The sequence below is a fragment of the Drosophila grimshawi genome, unplaced genomic scaffold (genome assembly GCF_018153295.1).
Source record: "Drosophila grimshawi isolate 15287-2541.00 unplaced genomic scaffold, ASM1815329v1 contig_1377, whole genome shotgun sequence".
Classification (NCBI taxonomy): Eukaryota; Metazoa; Arthropoda; class Insecta; order Diptera; family Drosophilidae; genus Drosophila; species Drosophila grimshawi.
In genome coordinates, this window is record NW_025062900.1 from 15,338,028 (window position 1) to 15,354,518 (window position 16,491).

General features: G+C 42.4%; 6 protein-coding genes across 7 annotated transcripts; 3 read left to right on the plus strand and 3 right to left on the minus strand.

The window, feature by feature from the left end:
- Positions 1-1,302: 1,302 nt before the first annotated feature.
- LOC6561617 (angiotensin-converting enzyme-related protein) lies at positions 1,303-4,291 on the minus strand. The gene is made up of 4 exons (XM_001988027.3): positions 3,961-4,291; positions 3,324-3,888; positions 1,995-3,236; positions 1,303-1,920 (listed from the first exon to the last, which is right to left on the minus strand). Exons 1-4 carry the CDS (start codon positions 4,039-4,041, stop codon positions 1,883-1,885), a joined length of 1,926 nt encoding a protein of 641 aa, XP_001988063.2. The 5' UTR covers positions 4,042-4,291; the 3' UTR covers positions 1,303-1,882.
- Positions 4,292-4,619: 328 nt separating this feature from the next.
- On the minus strand, positions 4,620-6,215 carry LOC6561888 (adenylyltransferase and sulfurtransferase MOCS3). Its single transcript, XM_001988026.2, has one exon. It carries the CDS (start codon positions 6,085-6,087, stop codon positions 4,738-4,740), a length of 1,350 nt encoding a protein of 449 aa, XP_001988062.1. The 5' UTR covers positions 6,088-6,215; the 3' UTR covers positions 4,620-4,737.
- A 251-nt stretch (positions 6,216-6,466) lies between these two features.
- LOC6561887 (39S ribosomal protein L51, mitochondrial) lies at positions 6,467-7,145 on the plus strand. Its single transcript, XM_001988025.2, has one exon. The coding sequence runs from the start codon at positions 6,572-6,574 to the stop codon at positions 7,100-7,102; it is 531 nt and encodes a 176-aa protein (XP_001988061.1). The 5' UTR covers positions 6,467-6,571; the 3' UTR covers positions 7,103-7,145.
- Positions 7,118-8,756, minus strand: LOC6561512 (phosphatidylinositol glycan anchor biosynthesis class U protein). Its single transcript, XM_001988024.3, has 4 exons — positions 8,506-8,756; positions 7,810-8,434; positions 7,477-7,748; positions 7,118-7,418 (listed from the first exon to the last, which is right to left on the minus strand). The coding sequence occupies exons 1-4, from the start codon at positions 8,633-8,635 to the stop codon at positions 7,165-7,167; spliced, it is 1,281 nt and encodes a 426-aa protein (XP_001988060.1). The 5' UTR covers positions 8,636-8,756; the 3' UTR covers positions 7,118-7,164.
- A 482-nt stretch (positions 8,757-9,238) lies between these two features.
- Positions 9,239-11,540, plus strand: LOC6561511 (U3 small nucleolar ribonucleoprotein protein MPP10). The gene is made up of 3 exons (XM_001988023.2): positions 9,239-9,426; positions 9,496-11,242; positions 11,317-11,540. Exons 1-3 carry the CDS (start codon positions 9,329-9,331, stop codon positions 11,467-11,469), a joined length of 1,998 nt encoding a protein of 665 aa, XP_001988059.1. The 5' UTR covers positions 9,239-9,328; the 3' UTR covers positions 11,470-11,540.
- Positions 11,541-12,057: 517 nt separating this feature from the next.
- On the plus strand, positions 12,058-14,308 carry LOC6561462 (ribosomal L1 domain-containing protein CG13096). Of its 2 annotated transcripts, XM_032736276.2 has the most exons (3): positions 12,100-12,587; positions 12,636-13,433; positions 13,490-14,308. In XM_032736276.2, exons 1-3 carry the CDS (start codon positions 12,141-12,143, stop codon positions 14,153-14,155), a joined length of 1,911 nt encoding a protein of 636 aa, XP_032592167.1. In that variant the 5' UTR covers positions 12,100-12,140; the 3' UTR covers positions 14,156-14,308. The 2 variants fall into 2 exon arrangements, with proteins under 2 accessions (XP_001988058.1, XP_032592167.1); XM_001988022.3 differs by having other exon boundaries at positions 12,058-13,433; positions 13,490-14,307.
- Positions 14,309-16,491: the final 2,183 nt, after the last annotated feature.

The window sequence follows — 16,491 nt, forward strand, 5'->3', positions numbered from 1 at the left end:
CTATATAAGAAAACATATTCACTCATTAGTATTAACCAAAACTAAACTCTTGGTCTAAACAAATTAAAACTATCTAAACCCATATGCATATTATTTTGTTGCACACTAGTGAGAAACATATGTAATGCGGTTCGTTCATTGTTCGTAGTTATCTAAAAAACCAAAGCTGTTGATACCCAAACATTGAAACACTCGGATGTGCATGAATTTGTGTATTAGCCACGAAATAGCAAATTGATTGAAGAAGTTATCAAGAAATTATCGTCATATTCTTTATCAATATTTTTTATTTTGCACATCTATCTTTTAACTTGCCCAATTTTTATTCCATATTCCTATTCAAATCCCTATGTCCGAGTGTCCCTTTGTCAGCTTTAAAGAATATATCAAATTAGTATATCTCCAAATAAAAACAAAACAAAATAAAACCACCAGCGGATCTTATTGTTAGCTCCATCATAATCCTCAATAGAATCAAATAAAAATTGGCATGCATATACATGTACTAATACATACCATTCTTATCACATAGGTGCTTATGAGGATAGCGATTAAATATTAACTACTATATATACTGAACTAAACTATACTGGGCATGATAACAACGATTGATAGATGCGAGACACTATTTATGCAAATATTATGTATTTAATTGAAAAAAGAAAAAAACAAAAACAAAAAACAAACCAAAAATAATTACTTATGTCATTTAACAAACATTTAAAACAAAAATGGAATAGGTTGATCTTAAATGAATCAGACCGAATTGAAAAACTTCAAATTTCTCAAGCGTCGTCGCGTTTATTTGTTAGTTCATTGCTATCAAATCTTTATGTAAAGTGAAAGCATAATAAGTAGAACTTAAATTGTATCACACACAATTTTGAAATTTTATAAAACGTTCTTTAGGCTACTTAAAATATTCGATAACAACTGAATAATATTTCGACATTCTTAGCAGTCAGTCAAGCTTCGGTCACACGAGTCAAATATTTACTCTTAGTCTTAGGAATTTGTATTTATTTATTTATTTTAATTTTTTTTAATAATTGCACATACATATAAAATTCGAATACTTTACCTTCCTGAAGAGCATGTTTAGTTGTATTCAATGACTTCAATCAAAATCTCAAATATTTAAAACATTCAATACGAAATGGGAACTTTTATAAGCTCTCTAATGTGTACAACAAGCATTTATCAAAAGTTTACAACAATATTACGAGTAAATTATACAGACTCCAGAGAAGCAAACAAAACAAAAAATAAATGGAACGACTTCAAAACACGTGTGAACTATTGGGAAGCAATTTGTTGGTCATATATTGACGATTTTTTAATGAAACATTGAGAAAAATAAAATCGTTGAAATGGAAAATGTAATGGAAAATTATTAAAGAAAGAAATGATAAATCTAAACAATAAAAATATCAATTTAAATACTAAATTTCTACTTTCCGTTTGGCGTTTAATTTGCTTAATCGTGAAAAATCATTTAATTTTTGAGAGTATCTAAAAATGAATCATTTTGATGTTGACTATGAATCTTGAAGAGTGAAAGAAATTTCAATTAAAGAATACGAGAATTTTAATTACAAGTGTATTTACACTGCTCTCGTTTATCTTACAATAATCCTATCCAGGTTTATAGTAGAGCGTATCTTATCTTTTCCGATTGTTTGAGACTCTATCTCGAATGACTTTAAGCCATTTTTAAGATGTATTAAGGTCAATAATATTCACACTTCACATTCATATTTAAAAAGAGGTTTTTTTTTTTATATTTGTACTATAAAATATAATGTATATTTTTAGGTATCTTAAACTATTGCGGGTAGAAAAAAATCTCTGTCTTGTGCCGAAAAGAACTGTCTTCTTTGAATTAAGTACTAAATGCTCCACAGCAACTGGATGGAATTTCTGCAAAAAAAAAAAAAAGATATTGGAATTCAGATATGCGTGAGTTGCTATAATAATAAGTAATCGTAACTGACTGTTCGTCTCGTTCCAGCCCAAGGGCACACCAAGACGGCTGTTCTCCAGCTTGAGCCATTGATAGAGCGGATCAAAGTATTCGAGCAATGCAGCTGGATCCATTTCCGTTTCGCCTGTGAGCTCTTCCAGCACCTCCTTCCAGTGCTTTGAGTTGCCAGCAGACAAGAAGGTCTTGAATGCCTCGCCAGCCTTCTTGCTGCCAAATATATCGCAATTGTCCAATGTCTGGCGACTATCGCCCGGCACATACTGGCCGGCCAGCCGGCACAGCGCCTTGTGGAACTGAAACTGGAATATGTGGGCTGCAAAGTAGCGCAAATATTCGACATCGGCATCGATATGATACTTGGCTGGTGGATCAAAGTCGGTGTCGGTGCGCATCATTGGTGGCTCAACGCCACCAAATTCGGAACGCATCTGCCAGAAACCGCAATTCCACTGGTTCTCATCCAATTCGTTGCGGAAGACAGCATAGCGATACTTGTCCATCGTATAGCCAAATGGCAGAAATACAATTTTGGAGAGGGCCTGCTTAAACAGCTCATTAATGCGGCTCTTCTCGTCCAGCCGTCCATTGCTGGTGAGACCAATGCTCTTCAGATGCTTGGCGGACATAACCGAGAGTGCGATCACATCGCCCACAGCCTCGTGGAAGCCCGGATTGGGGGCACCGCGGAAAACAGCTGGCTGTTGCTCATACTGCAGATAGTATTGTATGTGACCCAGTTCGTGGTGCACCACATACAGATAGTGGGTGTCCACCTCGGTGCACATCTTGATACGCACATCGCTGTCCTGATAGAAGTCCCACGCCGACGCATGGCAGATGACTTCGCGATCCAGCGGTCGCTCCAGCACACTAGCGTTCCAGAAGGTCGGTGGGAGTGCTCGCATACCCAGCGATTGGAAGAACTGATCACCCAGCTGGAAGAGCTTCTGTACGCTGTACTCCTGGCGTTCCATTTCCGATTTGACGTCCACAAACGGTTTCTCCGGATAAGGTGTGAATAGATCAATGACATCGTTCCACGACTGCGCCCACATATTGCCCAGCAGATGCATCGGTATATTGCCCTCAGCTGGCACCACATCGGGTCCATAATGCTGACGCAGACGATACCTGACATAGCCATGGATTTGCCTGTAGAATGGCAAGAGTGCCTTGTACGTGGCGTCCAGCTGTCGCTCAAAGTCTGTATCCTCATAGAAGTGCACCCAGTAATCGGCGTAGGAGCGATAGTCTGAAAGACAATTGTTTATTATTAAACAGACGGTTCAAGAGGTTATCTATATATATATATATATGTATATATACGCCAATCACTCACTATTTAGATGCGCTGCCTTGCGTGTCAATCGCACATATGTGGCAAAGTTCTCGCGCATGGGCGTGCCAGCTTTGTCGTACCACTCGCGCCAATACCAGGCCAGCTCGGCGGGATCACGGCTGTTGGACAGACGCTCCTGAATGTGCGGCTCCAGCGTTAGGCTGCAATCGGTGCGGTTTGTATAGGAGCAAACTGTCGTAGTGGCATAATTCGATTGCATCTGACTGATGGCGTTCTTCAGCTCCAAATAGTCGCTGGCATTCAGAGCATCCGCACCCAGATCCTGCAACATACGCGCCTGCCTGCGTATCTGTGCATCCTCGGATTCGTCATATTCGCCAGCCTTGACTGCCTCCGCCAACAGTTTGTTCTGCTTGGCACTCTCCGCATAGACGGCAATCATGGCACGACGATTATCCTCTGTCACATTGGTGTTGTAAGCATAGGCAGCGGAGTACTCGGCATGATAACGTTCTCGCAGCTTAGAGTTCTCCTGATCAAAGAAGCGACGAGCTTGCAGCACAGATGCGGAGCAAGTGTTACTATCGGCGACTCCGTACGGTAGCTAAAATACCAAAACAAAAATTTGGGGGATATATATATATATTTATATATATACTTATCAGCTAGTACTCACCGAGAGCACAAAGGCAAGCGTAAGCAGCAAAGGCAGCAACAGCAGCCCCTTCATTTTGTCCATAGGCTTATCTCCGGTCATTAGAAGTTTTTGGTTTTAGTTTCGAATTTAGTCAACACTTGCCAAGTCTGCTTGTTTGCTGCCTGTCAACACTGCTCCTTCGCTATATACGGTACGAGTAACCGTAGCGTGTAGTGCCGATGCTGTTTGACTTCTGGACGACCGCCAACAAGCAGAGCTGCTTTTATGGCCACGCACAGTTGCACGAATACTCGCATCTCGATACCGAATACCGAATACCGATACTTTGCCATTTGCTGCACATCAAAAATGTTGGCTAATGAATTTTTAAGCTGTAGATCCAAAGAATAAACGTACGAAGCGTTAGCTTACACCTACCCTCTAATCAGCTGCCAATGGTATATTATTGAGCAGCTACAATAAATACATATGTATGTGTGTACATGTAAATGTTATGAATGCATGCATGCACTTACATACACACATACATACATATGCATATATGTATGTAATGTTATGATTACATTATCAGTCTGGGTTTCCGATTCCGTTTTTGAAATATGAGCTCTTAGAAAAGATTTGAAGTGCATAATAATGTGGGAATAAAACTTTTGTATTTATTATAAATATCTGAAGAATAATACACATTCATATTATATTTATTCGATTTACACTTCATTTCCACAGTTTTCATACAAATATTACAATTGGGCGTAAATTATAAAATAAAGCTTATTCTTTTGTAAGTTCAGTAGATTAGTAGATAGGAAAGTTCTCGTCAATCTGGTTAGTCCAGGCATGCAATCCGCCCTTCAAATCTCGGATGAAATGTTCGGGAAATTGATTTTTCATATGCTGCACGGCAATCTGGGAATCGTTGCCACGACGACACACGACCACAATGGGAAACCCGCTGCTCTTGAATTGTGCATCGAGCTGCTGAAGGTAGCTGCCATCCAGAATTTGGGCCAATGGCACATTAATTGCTTGGGGCAGCTGGCAGATCTCAAACTCGGCCTGCGCACGCACATCCAGTAGCAAGTGTGGCTTATCCTGCAGCGACTTTTGGTAATCCACAACTGTGATGCGTTGCTCCGGCTCGAGCAGCTGGAGCGGATTGTCCTTGTCGGTGGCATGCATGCCGCAGAAGACCTCGTAGTCGATCAGTTGCGTGATCAGTGGCTGGTCGGAGCACACATGGCAATTGGCCCGCTTGCTTCTTATCCTTATGTTGCGGAACTGACAGCTGCTGCCATCGAAGATGAGCAGTCGCCCGGCCAGCACATCGCCCAGTCCCACTATCAATTTAATAGCCTCCAGTGCCTGCATGGCGCCAATTGTGCCGGTGACAGCACCCAAGACGCCACCATCGCCGCAATTGGTTACCGCCTCGGGTGGCGGCGGCACCGGAAAGATGCAGCGATAACAAGGTCCCTGTGTCCCGTAGTTGTAAACGGTTATTTGTCCGTCCAGTTTGAGGGCACTGCCAGAGACCAAGGGTTTGCCCAGCATGACACAGGCATCGTTGAGCAGATAGCGAGTTGCCACATTGTCGCTGCAGTCCAGGACGACATCGTAGCCATGCATTATGTCCATCGCATTGAAGCGGTTCAGCAGACTTGCGTGGCACGTGATGTGACAGTGTGGATTCAACTCGAGCAATGCAATGCGTGCCGATTCCGCCTTGGACAAGCCACAGCGGGCGACCGTATGCAGCGTCTGGCGATGCAGATTGCTCCGCTCGACCTGGTCATAATCCACTAGTCCCAGGCTGCCACAACCAGCTCCCGCTAGATATTGTGCCGCCGGGCATCCCAAGCCGCCAATGCCAACAATTAGCACTGCGCTGTTCTTCAGCTTCAGTTGGCCGCCGATGCCAAAGTCAGGCAATATCAGTTGGCGACTATAGCGTGCAATATCATCGTTACTCAATTTTTGATGGTCTTGCTTCGATTCGGGTTCGCCTCCGTTGCTCGCGCCTGTTGATATTGTTGACTGCAGTTCGAGCAATTGTTGCTCTTTGGCGTTTAGCACCGCCTGCAGTTCGGCAATCTCTAGACGCAGTTTCGCCTTTTCGATTTCAGGTGCACCTCTGGCCGCAATCATTGGCACGTGCAAATATGCGTCGATTTCAAAAGGGGTAAGACAAACAAAACAAAATCAAATAAAAAGTCAACGATTAATTGTTTACGCACCGAATGCAAGCAAGCGAGGCGTTGCCAGACTGTTGCTAGAGGATTGAGACGTTTGCACGAGCCAATGCAGAAATATACATCATATGCACGAGCCAATGCAGAAATATACATCATATATCATAGCACATACTTTGCATGTAATCAAGCTATGTAAGAAATGACCCATATTTTACATTTGCTTTCTTCAGTGTTTTTGTTTTTAATGTTGTGTATTTAATTTATATAATATTCGTGTTTTTGTGGTCACGCACGCAACTCGATATCACAAACCGTGTTGGCACGCGCACATCTCTAGCTGCCATCACCAGAAACAGCTGTTTTCGGGTTGAGAATGCTTGGCCAGCTTCACAGTTGACTGTTTACAATTACCTAATCGTTAATTAAAACCAAAAGCAATGTCTTGGCTGAGCAACACATTTCAGAGGCTGTGCTACGCCTCTAAGTTTGCCAATCTTGCTGCCGTCGGGGCAAAGCCATTGGCGCTGACCAGTTCGACAACAGTGCGCCAGCTTTCGCATGCTGAGAAACGTGCACGCGGTCCGACGGTGCGTCGTTATGGCTACAAGGAGAAGATATTCCAGAGTGGTCTGCTCCCGCATCTGGATAACGGACACAAGCTGCCCATGCCCGTGTATCGGCCAAAGAATGCCTGGCCGCAGAAGCGGGCGCTTTTTGGACAAAACGATTACATCGACATCTTGGGCAACGATCGACTGCATCCGACTCGGGTGCTGTACTCGGTGCCGTCCTGGCTGCGCGGCGTCTCGGGTAATGAGTACCAGGTGCTGCTGCGCAAGCGCCGCATGCTGGCCAACACCAAATATCCGATTGCCCGGCCAAGCAAGTGGAAGGATATGGAAAAGCGTATCCTGTATTTGTACAAATTCCTCAATCGAAAGACAAAAACGGGTTACTCCAAGCAATAATCTTACAAATTGTTTATAGTTGGAATAAAAGTGGTTTTCTTTATTTGTGTGTTCTTCAGTTCTTATTCTAGCAGAATACGCGCCTCCTCGCCATCAATCATAATCTTTTGGCCATTGTAGAGGCAAAACTCTCGCTTGACGTGCGCAAATAGCAAATCCGTAATTAGGAATATTTGACCCGTGCAGAAGGCGAGCGTGGCTCCAAAGTAAAAGTTTGCATTCGCCGATCCGGCGTATATCCAAAGATGCCACAGTGCGCCCATCATGGACAACGTGATCAGGAAGAACGTGAAGACGACAAAGCCGTGCGCCATGACTAAAAGTAAATTGAAGTGTCACATTAATTGCCACCAGTTGGAATCGTTGCTACTCACATTTCCAGCAGCGACGCCAGAGTGGCAGCAATGCCAAATAGAAACCAACGTCACCCAGGCTGGGATATGCCCGAAACACAGCCATGAGGGCAACGAGCACAGTAGCCAAGAGCAGCGGCTCCTTGCGCAGCTTTATCGACAGTGGCACCAAATAGAGGACGGTGGCATTAAGCTGGAATGTGATCAGAAACATGGTGCGGAAATGCTCAAACATTTCTGTGAAAAAGTACCAAAACAATCCAATATTTGGCTGTAGATCCCGAAAGTAGAAACTGAAATGATAATAATACAAATATTAAATAATAATGCAATCTACCACTGACTGTTACATACATAAATCCAAGTGTGCCGTCCAAGAAATTCCAGCTATTCATGACCAAAAAATTCGCACCGACAACAGCCAAACAACAAGTGGCAAACAACATCAATATTCCAATGCCCCGTGAGACCGAGTGACGGGCAAAGAGTAAAAGCAATGGGGCAATGAGAACAACCGGATAAAGACTACGCACGGTCTCAAATGCGAGCAGGGCGAGGCAGACGAGAAGCTGGCGCCTGATCATTGCATATAGATACATTGCTAGCAGTAGATTACTCAGCACCGTAGAGGTCAGTCCAATGCAGCTCATGATGGTCAGCGGATTGAATAGATAGGCAAGCAGGACTAGTTCCGATATGTTGCAGTTATCATCCGCACTATACTGCAGCTCCTCCGTATCCTTGGCGTAGTCCTTGCGCTCCAGTCGCTGCTCCTGCAGTTTTTGCTCAACGAAGCGACGGCTCAGGAAATACAGCAGGCTGCCCGTGCACAGGTCGAGCAGTATGTACAGTATGGGTAGAAGTTGAGCATAATTTAGCAAAATGCCGGATAGAGCCTTCAGCAGCAGCGGCGTCTCATGCACCAGATCTCCCCGATAGGGATCGATGCCTTGCTGTAGCAGGAACACACCCTCTTGCACTGGAAATGTGCACATTGTGGCACTGATTAATGATGTATGGAGGCATATACAAATTTAATGGCGTACTTACCTCGCTTGAACGAGTTTAAAGGAGTTGCGAATTCCACACGATTGCCGATGAGCGACGCCAAAGAAGTGCCACTGAAATACAAGCGCACGGCGCCGCCTAATAAAAGTAGTTTGTAGAACTTAAAGTCCATGGCTGTATATTGTTATTGAGATCTATTCTTGTCGGCAAACTTAAGTTACCAGCATAATACTTTAACAACTATTGCTGTGTTTTGGGGACGGCCCCTACGTAAAACATATGTTTGCCAATTTGAGTGCGCTGCTGGGCATCTATTCGATTATTTAGTTATTCCTATCAATAGTAGTTCATGACTCCCTGTTAATGCGAACCAGGCGTAATGTTTCACAATATATGTATATTTATATATATGTTTTTTTAATATAATTAAAATTAATTAATCATATAAGATTCAGTGCTCTTATTAGTGTTTTATGCAAAGATATATTTTTTGGTGGTAGTGCTGACAGCAGCTATGTCAACTGGTTCATTTGATAACCTAACATTTTGGTATACTGTTAATAGGAATAAGAACTGTTCTTCTTAATTTTGTAATCTCGCTGATCACATATTTAATAAAAGTTGTCGCTAGTAACCTACTTTTATAATGTTATTGTTACAACTTTTATTCAAATTTAATTAATGAGTATTGAGTGAGTTGCATGTTGCAATTCAAATTAAGCGCTCAATTTCGTTGCTGATATTCTGATGAACAAACGATTCGTTCATTTAGTTCATATGAGTCTCTTCGTCTTGAATCATTTTGTTGTTTATTCGGCCCGAGACCAGTTTTAATAAAAATCATAAAACCTAATATTTAAGCGATATGGGAGGGAATAATAGAAACAAGACCAAGACAAATGTCTTCAAGGAAATAGCTGACAACTTTGAGCAATTAACCACCGAACCGGAACGCTTTCTAAAGTTTGTTTTTGTTATTCATCCCAACGACGCACGTGTTGCTAACTAAAACCGTATAATTTGTTATCCTAGGCCACAGCCGGAATCCATTGAATCCATACACCAGTTGATACAGCAAACTTATGGAGTGAGCATCAACAGCAGCAGCAGCGATGTGGCAACTAAAAATGCAGTCCTGCCCGAGCTTGTGCTAGAGGATATGGACGAGGAACAGATTTGGCAACAGCTTGAAATGCGCAACGACTTGGTGTTGAAACAGTTCCTTGAGCAATCCGCCCAGCTGATAGCCATGCGGGAGCAGAACTTGGGAATTGAACTTGATGACGACGACGACGACGACGAAGATGATGATGAGCATGCGAATGGGGAGGCAAGTGAGCCGGAAAGCGACGGGGAGTCCGCTGAGGAGGAGCATCAATCAGAGACGGAAGATTTTGACTTGAAACCATCAAAATCCAAGAAAATCATGACTAAAAGTGGGAAGAGGGGAAGAAGTTCAGTGGTCGATGACAAATTCTTCAAACTGGACGAAATGAAACAGTTTCTGGAGCAAGAAGATGCCAAAGAGATGCGCAAACAAAAAACCACAAAACCTATTGACGACCCAGAAGCCATTGATTATTTCACAGAAGATTTCGGATTGGCGGATGATTCGGACGAATCAGATGAAGAAGGTGGCGATAATGCCAATTATGCGGACTTTTTCGATATGGACGATGAGCTGCAGAAGGAGGCGACAAAGATGCAAGAGCTGAACGGACAAAAAGATTTCTTCAATGAAAGCGATAGCGAGCAGGATGAAAATGAAAAGGATGCAGAAGAAAGTGCTGCAGAAGGTGAGGGTCAACCGGAAGAAATGGCAAATGAAATCGATGAAGCTAATTTTGTGGCCCAAAGTGGTATGGAACCTGCCAGTGATTCCGATTCAGCGAATGAGAATAGCGATGATGAGGATAAGGCTGAGCAGCAGTCCGCGGAGGTGGTGCAGTCGACCAATGAGATGCGCGAGGCACGCCTGTTTCAGCGCATTCGCGACTATGAAGATGTGGTGCTTGGCGAGAAGCCCTGGCAGCTCAAGGGCGAGGTCCAAGCGGGCAGTCGTCCGCAGAACTCGTTGCTGGAGGAGATACTCGAGTTTGACTCGACAACACGACCGTCAAATCCTATTACCGAGGAGCAGAATCAAACTATCGAGGATATAATTATGCAGCGTATACGTGACAAAGCCTGGGACGATGTGGAGCGCAAGGTGCGACCGGTGCACACGCCCCAGGAGTACCGGAAACAGCTCGTTCTCGATCAGGAGAAGTCCAAGCTGTCGCTGGCCCAAATCTATGAGCAGCAATTCCAGAAAGAGTTGGATAATTTAAATCCCAATCGTGATGATGACGACAGCACAGCTCCAGAGCCCAAAGAGCATCAAGATATTAAACGAGACATGCGTCAACTATTCCTCAAGCTCGATGCCCTTTCCAACTTCCATTTCACGCCCAAGCCGGTGGCGCCCGAGGCTAAGATTGTCACCAATACGCCCGCCATCAATATGGAGGAGGTGGCGCCTTTAGCTGTCAGCGATGCGAAGCTCCTGGCACCCGAGGAGGTCTTCCGTGGACCCAAACACACGCCGCTGGGCAAAACAGAGCGGACGAGCACCGACAAAAATCGCGAGCGTCGCAAGAAGAAGCAGAAACAACGCGCCATTAACAACGTAATGGAAAAGCGAGAAGTTGAGCGTGCCAAGCAGGGCAAGGCACCTTCGCAGCGGGAATCAAACGCCAAGCTGCTGAAGACAATCACAAAGAGTCGGAACGTGCACAAGGTAAGTCGGCAAACAGTTAATGTTTAATTTTTATTAAAATCTAATGTTAATTGTACTCCTTTTTTGTTTATTAGATTACCAGCAGTAACGATCAGAGTGCACTGAAATCCTCGAGGGCATTCTTTAATAAGCTGCAGGACACAACAACATCGTCGACAATAGCAACGGGTAGCAAACGTCCCAAGAAGGATCCTTCTAGAGCAAATGCAAAGAAACTCAAATTGTAAATGTACACATTAAGTCGGTATATAAATGTTAATTATATTTGCACAAACTTCTGAACTCAAAGCAGTTCCCAGTTGTCGTATCGTCAAAATAAGAGCCGCGGCATCAGTCACGTGTCCTCAAATGTGTCGCCTTCTCAGTTAGGTTAAGCAGCGTTACTATGAGCTAAGCAGCAGCAGCAGCAGCAACTTTAATTTAAGGCACCATGGGAGATGCCACGCGCCGACCACAGCAATTCAGTGCGTGGGCTTTGTATTGTACAAGGACACGAGCTGAGGCTATTAGCCACTTGTGCTGGGATATTTTTGGCATGTGAATGTTAATAATAGCAAAGAAAAGAAATTGATTGTGACGAGAGAGAGCTAACATATAGGTACATGACTTTGACCTTAAAAGTTACTCGCAAATCCCTTAACAAAGATATTCATTTTGTAAAATTTGAACATTAGTTTAAAATTTGACAATCAATTGAATTAATTAAAAATAAAAATTAGATTTGATGAATTCTATTTAAAAAGATGCGCCAAGCATTGTTTTTCAGCACTGGTAGAGTTATCGAAACTAATTCCGACAAACGATAACGATAAAGCACCGTGCAACAATTTTGTACTCTCGCACGTGTTGTTCAGCGTGCATTGTGTTTTTAAATATTGCTGAGTTTTAAATAGCAAATATGGTAAAAGTACAGAAGCCGCAGCCGAAAACTCTCAGCAAGGGCAACAAAATCGAAGGCATTGCCAAGGAGAAACAAAAAGTGGGCAAAACCATTAAAAAAGCAAAAGCAACCGCTCCTGCTGTGGTTGACAGCAAAAAAAGCGCTACAAAAAAGACAGAAATTAAGAAAGCTACGAAGAAAAATGCCGTAAATGGAGCAGGAGTATTTACAGTAACACCAGCTACGCCCCCGGCGAAGTCAAAGCCGTCGTCCAAGAAGCCATTGGTCTTGGCCCCGCCCGAATCGCCGGCTACACCAGCACCTAAACCAAAAGCAGCAACAAAGGTTGCCAAGAATGTTGCCCCAACAAAGGTGAATGCAACAAAAGCAACGAAAATTGTGCCTGTTGAAAGTCAAAAGCCCAAGAAGCAAGAAAAGGTTGAAAAGAAACCCGTAAAGCAGCAGGAAAAGCCTACGAAGCAAGTGCCTGTAGAAAATAAATCCGAAAAACAGGAAAAGCCTAAGAAGCAAGTGCCTGTAGAAAATAAATCCGAAAAACAAGAGAAGCCTGTAGAAAAGAAATCGGAGAAACCGGAGAAGCAATCAAAGAAGCAAGTTCCTGTGGAAAAGAAAACTGCTAAGCTAGAGAAACAGTTGACTACTTCAGTTGCTAAGAATGCCAAGAAGCAGCCTCAGTTGGCAAAGAAAGTGGCCAAGAAAGTAGTAAAAGTAGTTGCCACAAAAGTTGTCAAAGTTCCCAAAGGCAAAGGAAAGCCAAAGGGAAGGGCAGCTAAGAAGCAAAAGAAGGTAAAGAAAGTCGTAGAGTTGGATTATGAACTGAAAGGGTTTGATGAGGATAAATTTAATGAAATTGTCTGCGAATCGAATGTGGAAAAAGTGTGCAATGCTCTTAAGAGCCAGGTGGCCGAGGAGGTGCAGAAGCAAAAGGCGACCTCAATCTTCAGCGATTATCGCTACATCCTGCAGGTTGCCTGCTACAAGATACCCAGTTGCCCCAAGCGTGTCGTAAAGCTGGCGCTGAAGCATTCGCTGGTCGGTACCGATGACGATGTCGCCTTCATTGTTACGGACCTGCAGCGAGGAGCTCGCTTTGACTATGAGCCCACCGTGCAGCATTATGAGGATTTATTGCGCGAGGCGGGCGTCGAGCAGCGGCTGAGTGTGGTGCCTTTTAATCGACTGCGCAATGATATGACCACTTTTGAGGCTAAGCGCAAGTTCCTCAACAGCTACGATTACTTACTGTGCGATGGACGCATCTCAGGCCAGGCGAGCGCTTTTCTCGGCCAGGTAAGTTACACTGTTACCATCGCTATGTGAATTGCTTTAATTGAAATCCTCTACAGCATACTCTGAAGCCACGCAATGTGTTGCACGCCGTGCGTATGAGCAAGACCAACCAGTTGAAGGAGGAAATATCGCGTGCACTTTGCCGCACTGCCTACAGGCAGTTGAGAAAGGGTGATCTAACGGCCATACCGGTGGGCAATCATGAGCACAGCGGCCCACAGCTAACCGAGAACATTTTGGGTATTGTCAAACAGCTGCAGCAGCAGTATCCTGGCGGTCTTGCCAATGTGCGCTCAATGTATTTGAAAATCGATATTGTGGGAACCTCGGCGCTGCCCTTGTATATCAGCATGTGTGCCCCGCCAGCGGATACACCCTATGTGGTTGGTCCGCGTGAGCAGCGCATGCTCAAACTGAAGAAACAGGCAAATGAAGTGCTTACAAGATTCGCTCTTACCAAGGATGTGGATTTCATCAAGTTGACCAAAGAACAGGTGAAACATAAGGCAGAGCTGCGAGAGAAGCGTTTAGCTCTGAAGGCTGCGGAAGCTAAGGAGTCGGCAAAGGATGGCGACGGCGGCGAGGAGTCGGCTGTGCCAGCGAAAAAAGCACGTAAAAATCCACCACTGCAGACGGTCCAACCTGTTGACGAGTCTGATGATGAGGATGATGACGAGGACGAAGAAGATGATGATGAAGATGAAGATGAGGATGAGGATTAGACGCCGACTAACATATAGTCCAATTGTTCTTTCATTTCCTTAGTCTATATTTTGTTATATGCTAACTTCATTATACAAATGAATGTATATGTATCGTGAACACAATTGGAAACACTTTCTAGAAATAAACAATTTTTTTATATAAGAAAAATTTATTCGTATAAAATTGACTTTAGCTAACTATGAACAAATACTGATCTATTGCTGATATGACAGCTTAATGATATACGTTTAAAATAATGTTTTATATAGTCAGTAATTATTCAATTTGTCAAGCTGGATTCAATTAAATTTTTCAAGGATAGTTTCTATACGTCAAAGTGTATAAAGAGCTTTTTAAACTACAATAACAATACTCATTGGTTCTGCAATAATCATAAAACTGAGCCATGATTGTGTAATGGGCTTGATTTAATTTAGACACGCCAAAGGGCATTAGAAAACGATAATTTTTATGTGTATAAAATGTATAATTTTCATTTCTATTCATTTACATTTATATGCAGCAAAAGGATATTGCAGTACACAGTTGGCAATCGGAAATGGATTGTAAGTATGAGATGGATAAGGGATATCAAATTAAGTTGCATTGTTTGACATCGTCCATATGCGTAATCTGTGGATAAGACTCCATGTCCGTGGAAATTCAAAGGGAAATGCCAACATGCTATGACAGGGCAGCGATGTCTTTGGCTTTTGGCTTTGTGTTTTGTGCGGCATTTGCTTTCCATAGCATAGTGTATACACATGTTTGTGTACAAAAATATGCCAAGATTTTCGCAACGGGTGTTCCGTGTCCGTGTAAAGTGAAATGCACTTCAATGCGCTGGCTGAGCGATGGGTACAATCAGGGACAGCAATTTCCATATAAGATTTGACCGGCGCGTGCTTATAATAACGACTACATCTAATACATAAATTAGCTACTCTGACGCATTTATCCCATGTGTTTACGTCAAATGTTAGTTAATGCCAGACCGAGACTCTTTTGAAGTTTCTGATGGATGGACCCAATTCTCAAGCGTTTTGCGAACTACAACAAATGAAAGGTCGAAAGGTCATGATGCCGCATTTATATGTGCATACATAACGATAAGTTCCAAAAAGGAACCATCTTCGCTTGCATAAGTCATATTACCTAATTAACTTCCCAACTTTAACATAGAAACCCACACAAACCCATATACAAACACACTTATGTGTGTGTGTGTAGGCAAGGACACTGTACTCCAGGGATTTAAATCACGTTTCTCAACATATGCGGACAATCGACACAGGCCACGAAACAAAAAACATTGTAAAGCTTTTATCAGGCGCATCATCATTAGCTAGTCGCCTACATTTTCCTGTTGCAGCCATTAAAAATTCTATAAAAACACTGGCTCAGATTAGCGGGTCCGAAATTGAATCAAACAGTCTTCCTTTAACCATCATTAAAGAAGTTCAACTTCCTATTCAAATATAATAATTCTTTTATTTCAATATTCTCCGCTGGTGTATATTTAAGTAATGATAAATATCAATTTCCCAAACAAAGAGGTTCTAAATCTTATTTTTGGACAAACAGCTCCTATAATTGCCGCATGTGGTTGATATTGCATTGTGTATTTCAATATCGATAGCGCAATTCGCCTATTATTAATTGGTTGTCTATTACGTAGTAGTAGCAGTTAAAGTTTCTCTCTTAATGCGCAGTTGCTGAATGCAAATATCGTTAACCAAACTCCATTTTACTATATGAAAATGCTTTCGTACCAGTATTTTAATTGATACTAAAAGGGTATTTAAGCTTCGGTACTCCAAATATGTTTGCCCATACAAGTATTAATATATATTTACTAAGTATATATGCAGTATAATAATACACATTTGTTGTAAATATGTGTGTGAGTGATTAAACTTATATTGTGGTATTACTTTACCTCAAATAATAATAGCTTCATTGTGGTTCGACTTTATATAAATATATTGTGGCACTTATTGTTGTAATTCAACAAAGTTCCAGTTATTCTTTGATTGAATGTGACCCTAAGCACAAGGAAATTAAATCTTTTATACAACTGCATAAGCTCTTAAGCTAAAATGGAAAATATTGTGATTCGTTCTCATGGTCGGCAAGTATTTAACATTGGATTTGTATCTAAAATGTATATATTTAATTTAATTTTCTAAGATTGAAGCCGAGTCTTCAATCTGTTCATTCCATTTTCATAGGTGTCAAGTGAGCCAAAGGAAAATGATTCGGTGTTGTGGATTGAAAATAATATATAAGTGGAAACTATATTTAGGGCTAAATTTATGAATCTTCTTTCGATACAAGCAATGTGACTAAATAT